Source organism: Vipera berus, assembly GCF_964194415.1.
Source record: "Vipera berus genome assembly, chromosome: 10".
Classification (NCBI taxonomy): domain Eukaryota; kingdom Metazoa; phylum Chordata; class Lepidosauria; order Squamata; family Viperidae; genus Vipera; species Vipera berus.
The window spans coordinates 10,043,266-10,062,306 of record NC_138213.1 but is presented as its reverse complement, the minus strand read 5'-3'; the positions used below and the strand labels follow the sequence as shown (position 1 = coordinate 10,062,306).

The 19,041-nt window shown below is 40.3% G+C and overlaps 2 protein-coding genes across 3 annotated transcripts in view; both read left to right on the top strand.

The window, feature by feature from the left end:
- Window positions 1-19,041, top strand: part of LOC308672614 (uncharacterized protein) — a 61,042-nt gene that overhangs the window by 27,317 nt on the left and 14,684 nt on the right. The window contains exons 2-4 of the mRNA XM_081335662.1: window positions 16,659-16,878; window positions 17,685-17,736; window positions 18,538-18,725. Of these exons, the coding sequence (XP_081191788.1) occupies window positions 16,723-16,878; window positions 17,685-17,736; window positions 18,538-18,725 (396 nt within the window). The 5' untranslated portion in view covers window positions 16,659-16,722. The remainder of the gene's footprint in view (window positions 1-16,658; window positions 16,879-17,684; window positions 17,737-18,537; window positions 18,726-19,041) is intronic.
- LOC308672819 (C-signal-like) lies at window positions 946-14,212 on the top strand. Of its 2 annotated transcripts, XM_081336024.1 has the most exons (6): window positions 946-1,131; window positions 2,141-2,192; window positions 3,233-3,420; window positions 10,361-10,519; window positions 12,138-12,245; window positions 14,032-14,212. In XM_081336024.1, exons 1-6 carry the CDS (start codon window positions 976-978, stop codon window positions 14,143-14,145), a joined length of 777 nt encoding a protein of 258 aa, XP_081192150.1. In that variant the 5' UTR covers window positions 946-975; the 3' UTR covers window positions 14,146-14,212. The 2 variants fall into 2 exon arrangements, with proteins under 2 accessions (XP_081192150.1, XP_081192151.1); XM_081336025.1 differs by lacking the exon at window positions 12,138-12,245 and having other exon boundaries at window positions 951-1,131.

Genomic DNA, 19,041 nt, shown 5'->3' with positions numbered 1-19,041 from the left:
CCATAAAGGTAGTTGATGGACAGACTGCAATCACTCAGACTTAAAAAGCTTTGAATCAGCAGTAGAGTGTGTAGGGTTTTGGGGGAAGCAATACACGGTTGGGGTTAAGTTTAACAGACTAGGATCCTAAGTTGCATTAAGCCTTAATATGGTTTCTTAAGTTTGGTTTGGTTCAGGCAGACATATTGCACAACTAACAAAGCAGAAATCGCCTATTGTTTCTGCTTGTAAGATTGTCCTCTTATAAAGGTAGTCCAAATAGATCGGTGGTGTCATTTCTTCCAGTTCTGCCATTTTCACAATCTATTCTTCTCTAGTGGGCAATCCAGTATTTCTCCATCATTGTCCGTATCATAATGTTGGGAAAGATCCGGTAAGGGAGGACAAAGCTGTAATAGGCAGAGAAAGAAACTAAAGGAGGAACATTCCTAACTTCTCAGACTGTACAAAATAAGGTGGAAGATTTGTACGTTGACAGTGTGACAAATATTTCAGAAGGAACAGATTCAAAGGTAAGCCAGCTCCTTGGCGACCCTTTCCCATAGAAGAGGGGAAAGCCATGAAAAAGGGTCTGCCCCAACCACTGGATATAAACTGAGTGTGACGTGAAGAACGACGTTTAAGGCAAGGCATGCCATTCTACCCTTTTTCCAGTGATGAATTCAGAAACAGGAGTATCCTGCAAAGTATATTGCAGGTATGCGTGCAAGTAAATCGTGTGTATGTTCTGTAGAACAGTAGCTTATTTTCCTTCCATCCTGATTGTTGCTTTCTATAATAACTAAAATAGTTGGGGTGTGAAAGCCAGACTCGCTGGGAGTTGGCAGCAAACAAATTTAATTATAAAGGAAGTTTCTCAGACGATCTAAAGGTGGGTGTTGTCCGTTCATTATAATGTTATTTCCAATTGTGAGAAGACGCACTTGAAACCAACATTTGAGCAGGTTGGAAGCAGAAGCTGCAGGTGCTGAAGAGATGGCAAAGGCAGACGACTTCTCTGTTTTCAGCGTCCTGGTGACGGGATCCGATCGAGGGATCGGTCTGGGTCTGGTGAAGAGGTTTCTGGAGCTGCCCTGCCCACCCAAATGGGTCTTTGCTACAACCCTTGACCTGGAGGGAGAAAAAACCAAGGTAAGAATAAGATAACAAAGGATGAGGTGGTAAATAGTGGTTAAAATATTGAACTGAGGCTAAATGTCAAGCTTGCATTTTGAGCACTCCAGGAATATTCTGACTCATCTACATATACACACCAATCATATTCTTTCCTTTTGCAGCAAGCAATGCTAAGTAAAATGAAAATTGAGTTCATTCTAGTTAAACAGTATAGAGATCCCCTTTTCTTTTTTCCTGTTCCTTAAATTCTATTGACTTTAGTTATTACGTATTAATCTTTTTAACTGTATAATCCTGGTTCTTTTTCTTCTCTATAGTATACGTTGTTTCTTCTTATATTCAGCCAAAAATATTTTTAAAAAGCAATGCCATTCAAAGCAGAGGAATGGAATAAGTAGAGGAAAATAGCAAGCAAAATAATTCATATCAATAAAATTAATTACTCCTTGCAAGTCATCTTTACTTCTACCCCCTAAATTATCTGCTTCATGCAGTGTATTCCTAGAAAACAAAATGTGACTAGATTAATTTGCTTCCCACTAATAAGCTGTTTTAGCCTTAACTGGCCAGATAAAAATTGTCAGCTATTCTACAAGATAAGTCTCAGAATTCAGATGTGCCCACTGAGTGAGGATTCCATGGCTGAGACATTTATCCAGATTTACACCTGTATTGAAACAAACAAACAAAAAAGAAAAAAATAGCTTCCTACCTTAATTTGCTATGTTAGTCTTCAGCAATGGCAGTTGCTGGACAGGCTATCCGCATATAGTAAAGATTTCCACTTTAAAATGTTTGAATCTGCAGCAGAGTGTGGAAAGTTTTTTTGGGAAGCAATATCTTGGTCTAGAATGTCATGATGTGTTAAGCTTTAATATGGCTCCATACATTGTTTCGTTCGGACAAGAATATTGCCCAGCTGACATCTAATGCAACAGAAATCACACATCATTCCTGCTTATACTGTATCATTATCTCTGAATTTTAACCCACAGAAAAATCTATGATCTTTTTTTCCATGCAGGAGCTAAGAGAGTTGGCTTGCAAATGTCCGAATCTAGTGGTCTTGCAATTAGGTGAGTTTCAAGACCCGTGTGAAAATGGGGCAAATTTGGTACAACTGGAATATCCAGAGCAACAAAATTCAAAGTAATTCTCACAGCTAACCAAAGGTGTAACATCATTGGTTGGGTTCACGAAAGTCAATTTCCCAGAAAGAAAAGAAGTTAACTTACATGCCTTCACATGTTACAACAGCTTCTTCCAGAGAACGTTTCGAACAACGAGGTATCCTGGGACGTATCTGTGGTTCTAGGTGTTCCATTGGAAGAAAGACTCTGCAGCTTTGGTGTTGAAAGAATCAAATATATACTGTTGATATGATCAAATGGTTAATAAACTCAGTTGTTAGTGATGGGTTGTGGTTTGGTTCACTGTGGTTTCTTTGAGTTGGGCTAGACAAACTGCTCCCCCGTTCAGGAGGTGGGCTGTCAGATAAAGCTCCCTGCATGGGCTCCGTAAGGTAACCTCTGCATCTTTCCACTTTGAGAAGGGAAGGAGACTCTAAATAGCGATGCTTTTCAAAATCATCAGCTGTGGAACTAACTCCCAGAACTGAACTGCAAACTAAAGACTCAGTAAACTGATGGCATTTCTTTACAGCCTGACAGATTGCCCCAGATTATTTTAGCAGGCAAACTTCACATTGGTTCGCAGAGTTATCAGGAAGACCTCATGTGTATCTTTGTATTTTAATTATTTTATTCAATTTCTACAGCTGCCCATCTCAATGCAATTGGCTCAATTGGTCAACTGACTTGGTCTGGGTTTCAGCATTGCAGAAACAGAGTCAGTTGTGTGTTTATGCAATACATTTTGGTTACCCAGCCATGACTTAGGTATAATGTGTAAACGCCATCTAACTTTAGCCCTAGGTGGGAATCAGTTCAGAGCAGAGAGACTAGATCAACTTGATAATCACAAAGGTTCTTGCTTTGAACTTTGCAGGTGGTTAGTTGCATGAACAAACACAGAAACCTGTGGTTTCAGGAGGCTCTTAGCTTACAATTCTGGAACTTCATGTTGCTGATGTTTCAACAACATTGTTTTTCCTTAGATGTTACTAAACTTGAAAGCATCCAGGCCGCGCTGAAAGAAGTGGAGAAATGTGTTGGAGAAGGTGGGCTGACCATCCTGTACAACAATGCTGGCACTGGGACCTTCAACGATCTGCAAACAGAAAATGCCAAAGATATGATGAGAGTTTATTCTGTCAATACCATTGGCCCACTACAAATGAGTCAGGTTTGTTTTGTGAACAAAAGACCTTTTGATGCAAGGAAGACTGCTTTAATTAAAGAAAAAAGATTGAGCAGCTTAATTCAGTATAATTTGGGAGTACGGTAATAGTGTAATGCTGAAAACACTGAAGTAGAAATTGTACATTTGTGGGATTCAGAGACCAGTCAACGCAGGGTGTCCCAAATATGTCTGTCTGCCTACACAGAGTTTATTGTATTTATACAGTTTAACAAGCAGGAAACTACGTGTTAGGCATATGGTTATAGCCTACCTGGTTGGGTTGGAAATATATAAACCATGATGTTATAACCTTAAGGTGCTAATTGGCCAATGGGTGTGTAAGTTTTTTCAATGGCCATAAGAGGCAGCTAGGAACGTGGCTTCTCTCTCTTTGCTCTCATTGTTTTTGCTTTTTGGCTTACTACTGTGTTAAACCTTAGGAACTGTGTACTTGACCTTCAGACCGGTAAGAAGACATTTTATTTTGGATACTCCCTGGACTGTTGCTGTTGCTTATCTCTTGTTATTCGTGTATGACCTGGACTGTTTATTCGGATTGTGTTTTTGTTTTTACACCTAATAGTAAAGTATTTTTCTGTTTATCACAACTCAGTGTATCTGTGTGGTTACTGTGTGACTCTTACTATTCTCAGTACGCTTTTGCCTGTGTAGGTTCCTGATAACTCAAGAAGCACTTTGCTAACACTACGCACAGCAAAAGCATTGTTTATTGGTGTAATCCCTAGTCAATCTTAGAGAACATCCGAATTATCCAAGCCAGGGCAGAGTCTTCCTTATCTAGCTGGCTCCTGGCAGTCCTTGGCAAGGCTAATTGGAATGAGCTCAGAGACATGTGAGATACTGAGGCAGGCAGTTTGCTGCGCACGTCCCTTCATATTCTTGACCTCCATCTCTACATACATTGATTTGGGAGCAGGTGGAAACGTTAGGGGTGTGGGGTTTTTTTAGGGAGTGTTGGAACACAGCACTTTTCCTGGGTGTGGTCAGGTCTGGATGACTCTGTGAAAGTCCCCTTGCAGAAGGCGCCTGAAGACCTTTCCCTGCCATTGCACAGTTCCTTTCTCTGGACATGACTGCAGACTGCAGACATGACTGTTCTTTGTTTTTAGGGCTGGGGAGGCCCATCCCTGAAAGCCTGGCAGTTGTACTGGTTCATCCACTTCGGTTAGCCAGGTTTCTTGAAAGGCTATTACGTCAAATCTAGAGAGAAAGGTCATTAGTCCACTATCAACCATCCCTTTCCAGCCAGCTATGTTCCAGGTCATCAGCTGTATGGGGTTCTCAGAGGCAAGGTGGTCTGGCTTGGTTGATTGGCTAGATGGTAAAAATGCCAGATGTCAACTTGACATTGGAGCTGGGTTGATATCTAAGCTTCCCATATAAACACAGTTGTTGTGAGGTTCGATGTTTCTCCTCATGGGTTGCAGAACTTGTTGTTGCTCCTCTATATCTCAGTTGCCAGTGTGCCTCTGCTCTTGCTCCAAGAATGATTTTTTTCCAATGGGCAGGTACTCTGGCTTAAGTCTATAAATGTAGATTTATGTCCATTTTTGGAGGGGCATGGCTGAGGGTTCATCTTCTAGAAAGATGTTGTGGGAACTTCTAAATCAAATGAGGATGGAAGCTGGATTATGTCCTTAGTGTTTGTCAGCTTAGGGGGCACTGTGTGATGAAGCCCTTTGTCTTTCGGTTGTTTCTCAGAGGCTGGGTCAGTCAGTGCAGTTACCCCACTCTCAGCCTGTGTGACAACACTTTTTTTCTGTTGAGGTAAAGGCAGATTGTTGATTAAATATCTTGTCACAAGGTTGCGTGGTTAGTGGAGCCAAATTAAATAGAGGCTTTGCTGTAGATTGAGTTGTTGTCAGTGCCTCTTTTAGGTCATCCAATCTTTGAATGATGTTAACTTGCTCAGGTTCTGGCAATGCACTGAATAGGTCAATCAACATTTCCTCTGGCACATCCTCAGCAGTTCCTGCAGCTGTGGGTAACACAGTTCGTATATTGCTTCTTTGCTTTCTCAGGGTCAGTTCAGTTGCAGCAGCCTCAGGCTTAGTAGTGTGAGGGCCGTTGCAGCCTAGATTTAAAGCGACAGTTCCCTCTTGGTGACGCTGTTTCAGGAGTGGGCACACTTTTTCTGAGCAAAAGACCCTTATTGGAAATATTGAGAAGATGCTCAGAAAGGGCTTCATTCTGAAGAGCATGGAGGGAATTGTGGGCTGCTTGAACGATAGGAGAATTCTCATACATTGTGTTCTTGCTGGCAGCCACTCTGCATGTAGTAGATCTATCAGAGTGAATTCACAGCGGAGCAGCTGGCTCAGGGACAGCCTAATAGCTTCTCTATTGCTCCAACGCCCTCTATTTACTCTCTTGTCATAAATTTGCAAAGTAACCTGGTTAGTTTGCAGACTGTAGTTATATTGGTCATCTCTTAGGCCTTTGCCTGATTGAGTGTTTTCTCTGTGGGTGTTCAAGTTTTTGGGAGGAAAACAAGGTCTTTCTCTAGTTTCATTTTCTGAGTTAGCCATCCCATGCCTGTCCATGATTATCCTCCCAAGTCCTTCTACAGTATTTGGGTGGCTCCTAACAAACTCTGCAAAAGACTCTTTCAGACAATCAACCTTATCCATGACAATTGACAAGAGATTATATATTGAGTTTACAGTTTGAGCTGTAAGTAAACATTGTCTAGAGAGGAAGTCTGTCACATTTTCCCCCTTCAAATTTGTTACATCTCCCTCCTGTGCAAAAAAGGCTGTTGCCGGGTTCCAAGGAGGGGAGCCATTCTCCGAGAGGGAGGAGGGCAACTCCACACGCTGTCTGCGCTCCAGTTCGGTTTGTGAGTCCCACTCCAATGAGTCACATAAATTAAATTTATCTGATAAGGTGCCTGCAAATGAGTTACTTACTGGAGCAGACTGTCTGTTTGCAATATAATCTTCCATTTTCTGCTGCTTCAAAGGCTTGGATAAACTTTCTGCTGCAGAGTGCTGTCTCTTCCTTCTTTTCCCCATTCAGGTTTGTTAAAACAGGTTTAAAAATAAGTTTAAAACTATGGTTTAAAAGGTTAAAATGGTTTAAAAATGGGTTTAAAAAATTAAAAAGGGATAGGTTAGAAATACAATATTAAAAGAGGTTAAAAAGTTAAAATAAAAATAAAGTAAAATAAAATAAAACTTTTACTTTTGGAGGAGCTCTTTACAGCCTTTGCTGCCTCTCCACCATCTTGGCTCTGCCCCCCTCTGAACCATTCAAGATTTACACCTACACTGAAACAAAAAAATAATAATAAAATGGCTTCTAACATTAATTACGGTAGCTCTCTTAATCTTCAGCAGTGGCATTTGCTGAGCAAAGGGTCCTCTGTGATAAAGGTTTGGTTAGTGATTTCTCCACTTATCAAAAGCTTTGAATCAGTAGTCAGATGTTGAAGCTTTTTTACAGTTATATCTGATTGGGTTACATTGAATGAAGAAGGATCCCATATTGCATTAATGTGGTTTCTTGAGGCTTTTTTTGTTGTTGTTCAGTCAGGAATATTGCACAGCTGCCATCTAATGAAGTAAAAAATATTGCACATCTTTACTGTTTCCTCTTCCTGTTGAAATTGCACTCTTTGACATCCAGCTCAAAGCATTATCTGCATCTTGTTCGTACTGTGTGAATTTTAACTCAGAGAAAAAAACCTATGACCTTTTCCTCCAGGAGGTAAGAGAGTTGGCTTGCAAACACTCGAATCTGGTGGTCTTGCAGTTAGGTAAGTTTCAAGAGCCATGTGAAACTGGGAGTAAATTTCATACTACATTCTTAGATATTCTTGGAACTAACAGAACCCCTTAACATCCCTGGTTGGGTTCACATGAAGTGGCTGGTTGAACCTGAATCAGCTTCATAGAGACAAAAGTGTTTAACTTAGATACCTCCACATGTTAGAAGTGTTTTCTCCGGAGCATGCATTAAACATGGTAAGATATAGGAGCTCCCAAAGAGATCCAATTGAAGAAAAACCACGTACCTTTGATATCTATGGATATATCTAGACCGGGATGCCTTGCGCACAGTCACTCATGCGCTCGTGACCTCTCGTCTAGACTACTGTAATGCTCTCTACATGGGGCTGCCCTTGAGGTCCACCCGGAGACTCCAACTTGTGCAGAATGCAGCCGCGCGAGTTGTCTTGAGAGTTTCCCGATACTTCCATGTTACACCTTTGCTCCGCGAGCTGCATTGGCTACCGGTTGCTCTCCGGGTGAGGTTCAAGGTGTTAGTTATGACTTACAAAGCCCTTCATGGCATGGGTCCGGATTACCTACGGCAACACCTGCGGCCAGCGTCAACTTCCCTCCGTCCAGTGCGCTCCCACAGAGAGGGCCTCCTCAGGGTGCCGCCGATCAAAGAATGCCGATTGGTGACCCCCAGGGGGAGAGCGTTCTCTGTGGGCGCGCCAGACCTCTGGAACCGCTTACCGGTTGAGCTCCGGATGGCCCCCGACCTTCGCTCCTTCCGGCGCGATCTCAAAACATTCTTTTTTGAATAAGCTGGCCTGGTCTGACGGGATGGGGTTGGGTTTTTAAAATTAGTTTTAAATTTTAATATGTATTGATTTTATGGGCATGATGTTTAATGGCTTTTTAATTTTTGTATTCGATTTTTATTGTGTATTGCCCTGTTCACCGCCCTGAGTCCTTCGGGAGAAGGGCGGTATAGAAATCAAATTATTAAATTAAATTAAATATGCAGATGATACCACTCTAATGGCAGAAAGTGAAGAGGAACTAAAGAGCCTCTTGTTGCGAGTGAAGAAGGAGAGTGCAAAACTTGGGTTGAAACTAAACATTAAGAAAACCAAGATCATGGCATCCGGCCCTCTCAATTCCTGGCAAATAGATGGGGAAGAAATTGAGGTAGTGACAGATTTTATTTTCCTGGGCTCCAAGATTACTGCAGATGGGGACTGTAGCCAAGAAATTAAAAGACACTTGCTCCTTAGGAGGAAAGCCATAGCAAATCTAGACAGCACACTAAATAGCAGAGACATCACCCTGTCAACAAAAGTGCATATAGTCAAGGCTATGGTCTTCCCAGTTGCAATGTATGGCAGTGAAAGTTGGACCATAAAAAAGGCTGAGCAGCAAAGAATTGAGGCCTTTGAACTGTGGTGCTGGAGAAGACTCCTGCGAGTCCCTTGGACTGCAAGGCGATCAAACCGGTCAGTCCTAGAGGAGATCAACCCTGACTGCTCTTTAAAAGGCCAGATCCTGAAGCTAAAACTCAAATCCTTTGGCCACCTCATGAGAAGGAAGGACTCACTGGAGAAGAGCCCAATGCTGGGAAAGATGGAGGGCAAGAGAAGAAGGGGATGACAGAGAGTGAGGTGGCTGGATGGAGTCACTGAAGCAGTAGGCGTGAGCTTAAATGGACTCCAGAAGATGGTAGAGGACAGGAAGGCCTGGAGGATCATTGTCCATAGGGTCGCGATGGGTCGGACACGACTTCGCAGCTAACAACAAGAAACTATACAGTATATTAGTTTGGGAACAGGCTAAAACATTGGGGTAGCTCTTCCTTTTGGGGGGAATATTGTGACTGTAGAAAACCACCTAGAGTTAGACCGCTGATCCCCTTCAGTGAGACATTTTGTGGTCAAAATCACACACCATTTCTCAGAGTTGGACGATGAGAGAATCTGCACAGAAACAGTAACATCTTGGAATGTCACCTGAGGTGCAGCAAATCTGCAAGTGACTAATTCATGATTCTCCAGAGCTCAGAGCTTTGGTGCCAGCTGAGTTTAATGGAGGTGATCCCTTTGTGCACTGAAACGCCCACTTCTTATGAGACCATCCTCCCTTTGACAAATACGCCCCTATCTTCCATCTCTCCTTTTTTGAGACATTTGAAAAGAATGTGGCTTAGAAGGCAAGTACAAAGAAGTGCAGAATAGGTGGATTGTCTGCATCACAGCCAAATTTGGCGTTGTATACTCTTGGATATACCGTATGCTGTCCATAGATCCATTTTGGAGGCCATCCAGACTCTGCATCAGCTGGAGCTCTGGAGCCCTCTTGAAGGGCTTACGTACGGTCACTCATGCACTTGTTACCTCCCGTACAGATTACTGCAATGCTCTCTACATGGGGCTGCCCTTAAAGACCACCCGGAGGCTTCAGCTGGTGCAGAATGCGGCTGCATGGGTTGTGGGAGCATCCCGATACTCCCATATTACACCCCTCCTGCATGGGCTGTATTGGTTGCCAGTTGCCCTCTGGGTGAGGTTCAAGGTGCTGGTTCTTACCTATAAAGCCCTACATGGCTTAGGCCCGGGATATTTATAGGACCGTCTGCTGCCAGGAACGACTTCCCTCCGCCCTGTGCATTCACACAGAGAGGGTCTCCTCAGGGTGCCGTCAGCTAGACAGTGTCAGCTGGCGACCCCCAGGGGGAGGACCTTCTCTGTCGGGGCGCCTGCCCTTTGGAATCAGCTTCCCTGAGAACTTCGGACGGCCTCAGATCTCCGGTCCTTTCATCGCGACCTAAAGACATACCTTTTCCAACTGGCCGACCTGGACTGACGACGGGGGTTTTAATTTTGTTTTAATTTTTATTGGTTTTTAGTGGGGCTTTGTAAAAATTTAATCTCTTTTAATATTTGTATTCATTGTTTTTATTGTTGTTTTATTGTTGTTAGCTGCCCTGGGTCCTTCGGGAGATAGGGTGGCATACAAGTCCCATAATTAAATTAAATTAAATTAAGGGCAGCCCTCAAAAGAGTGTTAGAACAGTGATCGTGAGAGTGGTGAGGCCTGCATGACTCTATGAAAGTCCCCTTGCAGAAGGCGCCAGAAGACCTTGCTCTGCCATTGCACAGTTCCTTTCTCTAGACATGACTGCAGCTCCTTCTCTCTTTCCTTCTCTCTACAAGGCATTCCTACCCCTGCTGAAGAAGGCAGCCCGGAGAAGCCCATGTCAAGGGCTGAGCAGCAGCAAGGCGGCTGTTATTAACATGTCCAGCATTGCAGGCTCAATTGAACTTATGGCTTCTTGGGACCAAGCTCATGTAATTGGATACCGCTGTGCTAAGGTACCTAGTGAGTTTTCTATGTGGATCTGCCTGCAGATATTGGGACCTCCTTTTTTATGCATGAATGCATTTGCTTTTGCTTGTGTGTCCCTAAGTAGGCATATTAATCAATTGCTGAGATGCCACACTGTCTGGTTCAGCAGTAAAGATTTCCTGCTGTCATCTGTGCCTTTCCACAAGCAGTTTTCCCAATTTCGGTGCAGATGTCTTGTATGAAAATGCTCACTTCCACTTTTGGGCTCTTCCTCACAAGAACTTTGTCCAAATTCAGTGGGAAAGGATTCTTGAAAAAAAAGAGATTTCATTTATTTTTGAGAATGATTTACCTCTAATGTAAGGACTGAGATTAAGAAAAGAAAAAGGTAACTTGAACAGGTTGTTTTTGTACATTTTTGTACTACCGAAATGTTACCATTTTCAATTATTGTATAAAAGTCAACAACTCATCAGGAACAAACAAAAACAAAACAATACCAGTGGGAAAGTTTGCCTTGGGGTGGTACAAATGCTTCTTATTTGTAAAAAGCAGCTACATTGGTAGCTTGGTACTCAACTGCTTTGAGACTCATCAAATTTGGTACTCGTATTTTGATGTGAACATTTTGTCCCAGCACTCATCGTTTGTTTGGTACTCAACACACAAGCTGGAACTTGTCAGTGTTGGCTGCCTTGTGACTTATTATTATTATTATTATTATTATTATTATTATTATTATTATTATTATTATTATTATTATTATTATTATTATTATCATCAGCATCAGCATCAGCATCAGCATCAGCATCAGCATCACATTATTTCTTAGGGGGGGGAAATCTTGGTAAACAGTGTGTTGTTGTCTGGGCTTGTATTTGCAATGCAATCACTAACAATCAGTTTCTATATTCCAAAGTCCACATAATAGCTTTGCTCAATTTTCTCTTCTTCCAATAATATTCTCTTTGCCAACCTTGAATTGATACAATTCTTATTAGTTTGATAGGTAACAATTAAATATAAAGATTTTTCTAAAATTTCTACAAATAATAATCACATCAATTTCATGCTTCTTTTCTGTCTGGTCATCTTGGTTGCCTCGTCCTAAATCCTGTTTACAATTCTTATTTTGTTTTCCCTACAATGTTCAAAACATTCTTACTGGTTAAGACTTTCTCAAGGTTAATTGCATTTAAGTATTTAAATCTATTTTCCTCATACAGGCCATCCCAACACTTTTACATTTCAAATGTCTTAAAAAGTAAGAAGAAAGACAGAAAAAAGAAGAGAGAAAAAAAGAGAAATAAGAATAAGAATAATATACTACTTAAAATACATATCCCTCTTAAACTAATATACATTTATTTAAAAAAAAGTTATTCTTTTTACCCATAATTAAACAGATTATTAAGCAGACCTTGACACACATTTTCACTTGCATGAGATCCGGAATAATTAAGATACACATTTGTTCCCTTGTGTGATCTCAATTTTTCAGTTCATTGCTGGTGTGCCTTTCCAGCCCCATGTAACATTTAATCTACAGCATCCTATATATACTGTTTATCAACACTTTATCCTTCCTTTTTTTCCTTCAATGCATTTTTTCCTCATGGTTCTTGTTTCCCCTTACTCTTGTAGGCTGCTCTAAATATGCTTACCAAGTGCCAGTCTCTTGAGTATCCAGCTGACGGCATTATGAGTGTTGCCATCCATCCCGGATCAGTCAAAACTACTAACAACCCAATTGTAAGTTTTTTGACCTGGGAAACCAATACAGGACAATATTTGAAGCTCAGGGTTGACTTGAGGGCTCTGTGCTTGGTTGTTTTCGTGCAGACATGTCATTACCCAAACTAGGTAACATCCTGAGAGCTAGTGATGATGTTCCTTAGCACTGATGACTACCATTGACGATATTACCTAGTTTGAATAATGCAACCTCTACAAGAACACAACCAAGCTCAGAGAGCACCAAGGATCCCTTATGACATGAGAAAAGACATAACACATTCATATCCATTCTGCTATCTATGAATCAACATAGATGCACATTTTCAAAGATATAGGAATGATCAAGGAGAATATTTGTAGTTCAAGGTTGAAATGAGGGTCCTTGGTGCTCTCTGGGCTTGCTTCTTTTCTTGCAGACATTACATTACCCAAACTAGGCAACACCGGTACACTGATGATGTTACCTAGTTTGGATAATGAAATGTCTGCCAGAAACCAAGCAGCTCAGAGAGCACCAAGGACCCCTCACATTTGAATGACTTAATGATGAGTTCCCGAAAAGATTCCTATTATTTGGGTTTTTAGTGCTTTGTGTGACAAAATAATGTGCTAGTGTAACAATAGATACCTCAAATACTTCTGTTAAAGTTACGCTGCAGTTTGAATCAAAACACCGAATTAGGTGCAAAGACAGTGAAGGAACAGAACCTTTAACAGAACCAAAAGAGCAACAAAGTTGATTAGGGAACTGGAAGCCAAAAGATGTAAGGAACGGTTGCTGGAATTGGTTATGTCTAGTTTAATGAAGAGAAGGACAAGGGGTGACATGATAGCAGTGTTCCACTATCTCAAGGGCTGCCCCAAAGAAGAGGGAGTCAAGCTATTCTATGGAAACTAATCAAGGAGAGAAGCAACCTAGAACTAAGGAGAAACTTCTTGACAGTTAGAACAACTAACCAGTGGAACAACCTGCCTCCAGTTTTTAAGAAGAGACTGCATAGCCATTTGTCTGAAATGGTATAGGGTTTCCTGCCTGAGCAAGGAGTTGGACTAGATGACCTCCAAGGTCCCTTCCAATATCATCATCATCATCATCATCATCATCATCATCATCATCATCATCATCATAATATTATTATTATTATTATTATTATTATTATTATTATTATTATTATTATTATTATTATTATTATTATTATTATTATTATTATTATTATTATTATTATTATTTTGAACCACCTTCCCCTATAAAAGTTAAAATCCATTTCCTCTTAAAAAGAAATCTACTAAATCTTACCTTTTCGTGTCTGGATCTCTTCTACTGGTGATTCTCCCCAGTTGCAGAGCAGTCTTTTGTGCTTATATACAAAATGATAAGGACTCGGTCCATGAGGTACCCGAGATTCAAAGCAGGATTGACCGTTTGTTTTGGAAATCAGAACAGGGGAAGGTTTGCATACTAAAGCAAATAATAAGAGTTCCACTTTGCAAATATTAAAAGCAATTTTATTGACTAAGTGTCTGCAACTTGCAAGGCCTGCTCATCCATGATTAGCTCAGCTAGCCCAAACTTAGGGATTTACATGATGCTTTGTAACCCATCACAGAGGATGTGCTTGCATACCGTACTTTTTATAAGCCCAAATGAGATTGGCCAGTTTAAATACAAATCCTTCCCTATATTAGAGTTAAATATTTATGGTCAGGAAGCCCAACTGCCTTCTGCTGATCTGCTTCAGTGAGAGTTCTGGGTTGGCCAGGACTGATTCTCGAAACCTTACGAGGTCCTTTTTTGTGGCAGCCGGAAATCAGCATGGAAGAGAGCACGCGAGGCATCATGACGGTGCTGTCCAAGCTCTGTGAAGAGGACAACGGGACCTTTCTGGATTTTTTGGGTCATCATCTTCCCTGGTGATCCATCAGTCTCACCTTCATGTCGTTGACTCATAAATAAAGTGAGAAGCAATAAATAAACAAATCACTGAATGTCATGAAAATCTTGATTTTGTTTTCTCTTTTAGAAGTTTTTTTTTAAAAATTAACCAATATTCTTCATGTCTCATATGCAATGTGAGAGGAAGAGGAAATAAGCCTCATATGTCATGTCAAGCCTATAACACAATCTGTTAGTTTCAAATACTTTTTTCAGAACATATTCTTTAAACATAAGCCTATAAACGCACATATGCAAATCCACACACATACATACAGTATATAATATTCTATCCTCTGTATGTGTGTGTGTATTCATATATATATATATATATATATATATATATATATATATATATATATATATATATATATATATATATATATATATATATATATATATATATATATATATATATATATATATATATATATATATATATATATATATATATATATATATATATATATTTAGTTTTTATTTTATTTTAATTCCATTTATATCCCGCCCTTCTCCGAATATGTTAAATACATTATATATGTTCATTATATATGTTAAATGTTTGTTAAGTATTCAGAATACACTTGCTTGGTCCCAGACACGGGACAAATCTTATTTCCTGTTTCAGCCTAGCCCAAGGCCATCTACAGGCAGTAGCCACAGCAGTGGCAGCTCAATCTTCTGAATGCTTAACAAACATTTAACACATATCTCCCTTGCTTCTCAGCTAACAAAGAGAGAGAGAGAGCCTGTGGCCTAGGAGTTAAAACAACTGCTTAAGATGCAGTCGGCCCAGGTTTGAATCTCAGAAGGGTATAGCTGACTGATGAGAACAAATAAGTTTGAAACGATCATATCGGTCTCCCTTTATTCTTTGTTAGCAAGCCAATTTTTTTTTTACATATATATATGTGTGTGTGTGTATATATATATAGATAGATATAGATATAGATATAGATATAGATATAGATGATATAGATATAGATTAGATATAGATATAGATATATAGATATATAGATATAGATATAGATATAGATATAGATATAGATATAGATATAGATATAGATATAGATATAGATATAGATATAGATATAGATATAGATATAGATATAGATATAGATATAGTAAAGGTAAAGGTTCCCCCACACGTGCGTGCTAGTCGTTTCCGACTCTAGGGGCTGGTGCTCATCTCCGTTTCAAAGCCAAAGAGCCAGCACTTGTCCGAGGACGTCTCCGTGGTCATGTGGCTGGCATGACTAGACTAGTGGTCCCTATTTTTCTACTTGCATTTTTACATGCTTTCGAACTGCTAGGTTGGCAGAAGCTGGGACGAATAACAGGCACTCACTCTGTTGCCGCGAAAGCACGTAAAAATGCAAGTAGAAAAATAGGGACCACTACGGTGGGAAGGTAACAGCGTTCCGTGTGCCTTTGGTGTCTAGTCATGCCAGCCACATGACCACGGAGACGTCCTCGGACAAGCGCTGGCTCTTCGGCTTTGAAATGGAGATGAGCACCGGCCCCTAGAGTTGGAAACGACTAGCACGCATGTGCGGGGGAACCTTTACCTTTACCTTTTATATATATGTATATGTATATGTATATGTATATTTTTTATTTTTATTTATTTATTTATTTATTTTTTAATTTTAATTCCATTTATATCCCGCCCTTCTCCGAAGACTCAGGGCGGCTTACAAGCTTAGCAGTAGCCTTCATTCTATGTATATGCCTGCTTATTAGGGCTTTATATATATATGTATATGTATATGTATATGTATATGTATATGTATATGTATATGTATATGTATATGTATATGTATATGTATATGTATATGTATATGTATATGTATATGTATATGTATATGTATATGCAAAAGTAGAGAAAGAAAAGCAAATAAAAGAACATAAAGATCATTAAAGAAACAAGAATAAAAAATAAGCAACTTTCAACCTTCTTTTCAACAGCTATAAACAAACTCATGTTCCCTCTTACCTCTTCAGTATTACAAAACAAGTCATGTAAGGTATGTTGATGCTGTGGGTGGGAGCAAAAATATCTTAGGTAGTGAATGAATGAATGAACGAATGAATGAACCTTTATTGTCAAAGTACAACCATGTATACATTGAGATTAGCTGAGCCTCCCTTCGTGCTCCCACCCCCCAACTCACAGTGACAACAAACCTCCATCTTATTACACCATGTGAGCTAATTGCACAACACACCGGCCTCGCAAGTCAAACATGCATAAAGTTTATAAAATTATATCCCGTTCAAAAGCCTAACAGCCCACGGATAAAAGCTGTTTTTCAGCCTGTTGGTGCAGCTGGCTATACTCCCATATCTCCTAGTATATCTTTCCTCTCTTACTATGCTGATTACTCTTTTGATTAAAAGAAGTGATGCTGCTGTGGAAAACAGGCTATTAAGGTTTTTCAAAAGATCTAAAAGTGGGTGTGTCGTATTCCTTATGATAGTCCCTTCAATGAAAGGAGAGAGAGATTTGAAGGAAAGGTTCCAAGCAGGTAGGAACCAAAAGCTGCAGCTCCCGGAGAGATGGCAAAGTCACTGCATTTCTGCGTTTTCAGCGTCCTGGTGACGGGATCCGATCGGGGGATTGGTCTGGGTCTTGTGAAGAGGTTTCTGGAGCTCCCCTGTCCTCCCAAATGGGTCTTTGCTACAACCCTTGACCTGGAGGGAGAAAAAACCAAGGTAAGAATCACCTAATCTAGCAAGACAATAGTTATTGTGTTGAATGGAGATTGAAATGACCTTGGTTCAAGTCCTCAGTTGGCCATGATGCTCACAGATGATTGGGGGCCTCATGACTATCCCCACGCCTACTTGCTCCCCAAGGTTGTTGTTGGGGAGAAAAGAATTGAGAGCACCATCTACGCTAACTAAGCTTCCAGATGAAAGACGGAAGAAGATGTGATCTTGAAAAACATGCAATTACATCACAATTGACTATCTTATCCTGTAGTGATGGTTGGAACGACAGAGGTGAGCAAGCTGGGCAGATTGCCCTCAGCAGCACCGGATTTGATAACTCACTGTTCCAATTAAGAAAATCAGAGGTAGCAGTGGAATGTGGACTGTCGGTTGGGGGCTCTATCCGTACTGAATGGATTCACACATTATGTTAAGTCTCAAAGTGGTTTGTTACCATTTCTTTCATTGGAGCTGTAATATTGCCCAGCTGCCATTTAATGAAAAAGACACGGCCTACTTTTCCTGGTTGGTCCTCTTTTTGATATTATTCTTTTTAGAATCTTGCTCAGCTTGTTACTTGCTCCTGATATATAATTACAAGTTTTATTTCATTAAGGTTTGGTTTTGTTCAGCTAGTAATATTGTATGGCTGCCATCTAGTGAGAAAGGAATTGCATACTTTTCCTGTTTCCTCTTCCTTTTGACATTGTCCTCTTTGAAATCCAGCTCAAATTATTACCAGCTTCTTGGACGTCGTTGTGGGTGTTACCTTACAAAAAAACCTATAATCTTTTTTTTTCCTCTAGGAGGTGAAAGAGTTGGCTTGCAAACATCCGAATCTTGTGGTGTTGCAGTTAGGTAAGTTTCAAGGAACCGGTACAAATAGGATACATTTTGCACTGCACAAATGTGTAAAGTGTCAAGCTAGAAGCCATTCTTGGAACTAACATGACTTGCAGAATCACTAGTTGGGTGGTGAACCCAACTAATGACTGCTTTGTTTTTAGGGTTTAGTTACTGTCGGTGTTTTTTTAGGGGTTTGGCTGGTAAGTTGAATGACACCAGTTGGGTAGTTTGTCAGTTAGCAGAATGAATTAGAGCTAGAAGCTCTGGGCTACAAAAACCCCCCAATGAGAATGACATGTCAGGAACAAAAGAGAGAAAAGTAATGAAGTCTTTTTGCAACCCTGATAGGATAGCCCCAAACTTTATATCAGGATGGGTTCAGAGATCTCACAATCTCTACTGCAATATGATACTTTGGTCTAGGGTATTGGATAGATAAAGTAAGTTGTGAGATAATTCAGTTGGTTTTGAGTATAAAGTTATGACCTGAGTATGATGTGCAAATATATGTGTCACAATTGATCTTTGATCTCACTAATCAAGACGAGCTAACTGTTTTTGTTTCAATTCTGCTTGGAGCCCAGTTTTTTAAGAGTGATTGGGTGTGTGATCTTAAAGTTCTTATATTTAGACAATATCAGTCTGGGTTTGCTGCTGACTGATCCATGCCTCAACTATTGGGGCCCGGTAGCTACCAAGATGGCTGGTTGCAAGGATGAATACACAAATCTTCTGAAGTTTGAAGGAAATTCCTCCCTAGCAATTGTGAAATGGCATGCTGGCTGCCTTACAAGTAATGTTATTGTTCCACAGATGTCACTAAACTTGAGAGCATCCAGGCAGCTCTGAAAGAAGTGGAAAAGTGTGTTGGAGAAGGTGGCCTGACCCTCCTAGTCAACAATGCTGTCACTAGGTTGTTCAATGATCTTGAAACAGAAAATGGCAAGAATATGATGACAATATATTCCACCAACACCATTGGCCCTCTGCAAATGAGTCAGGTTTGTTAACTTTTAAGTTTTCGGAACCATCCTTACAGGCAAACAAGTCTGATTTATTAAATAAGATTAAAATACTGAGCAATTAATTTCTATGTAACTGAAGTCATCGCAAGTAGAAAATGTGCACTGGTTCGGATGCAGGTTGTAACAACTGTGGGTTTGCGATTACACTGTCTCTTTTGCAGTGGGTTGGGTCAGAAGAACTGTTGTTAGTTGTTTGTGAGTCAGTTTGTGGTCAGAATAAACTAGATCCCTTCAGAGTTAGACACTCTGAAGACTCCACAGAGAAATGAAATGGAGATAGTGTCATGTCTTC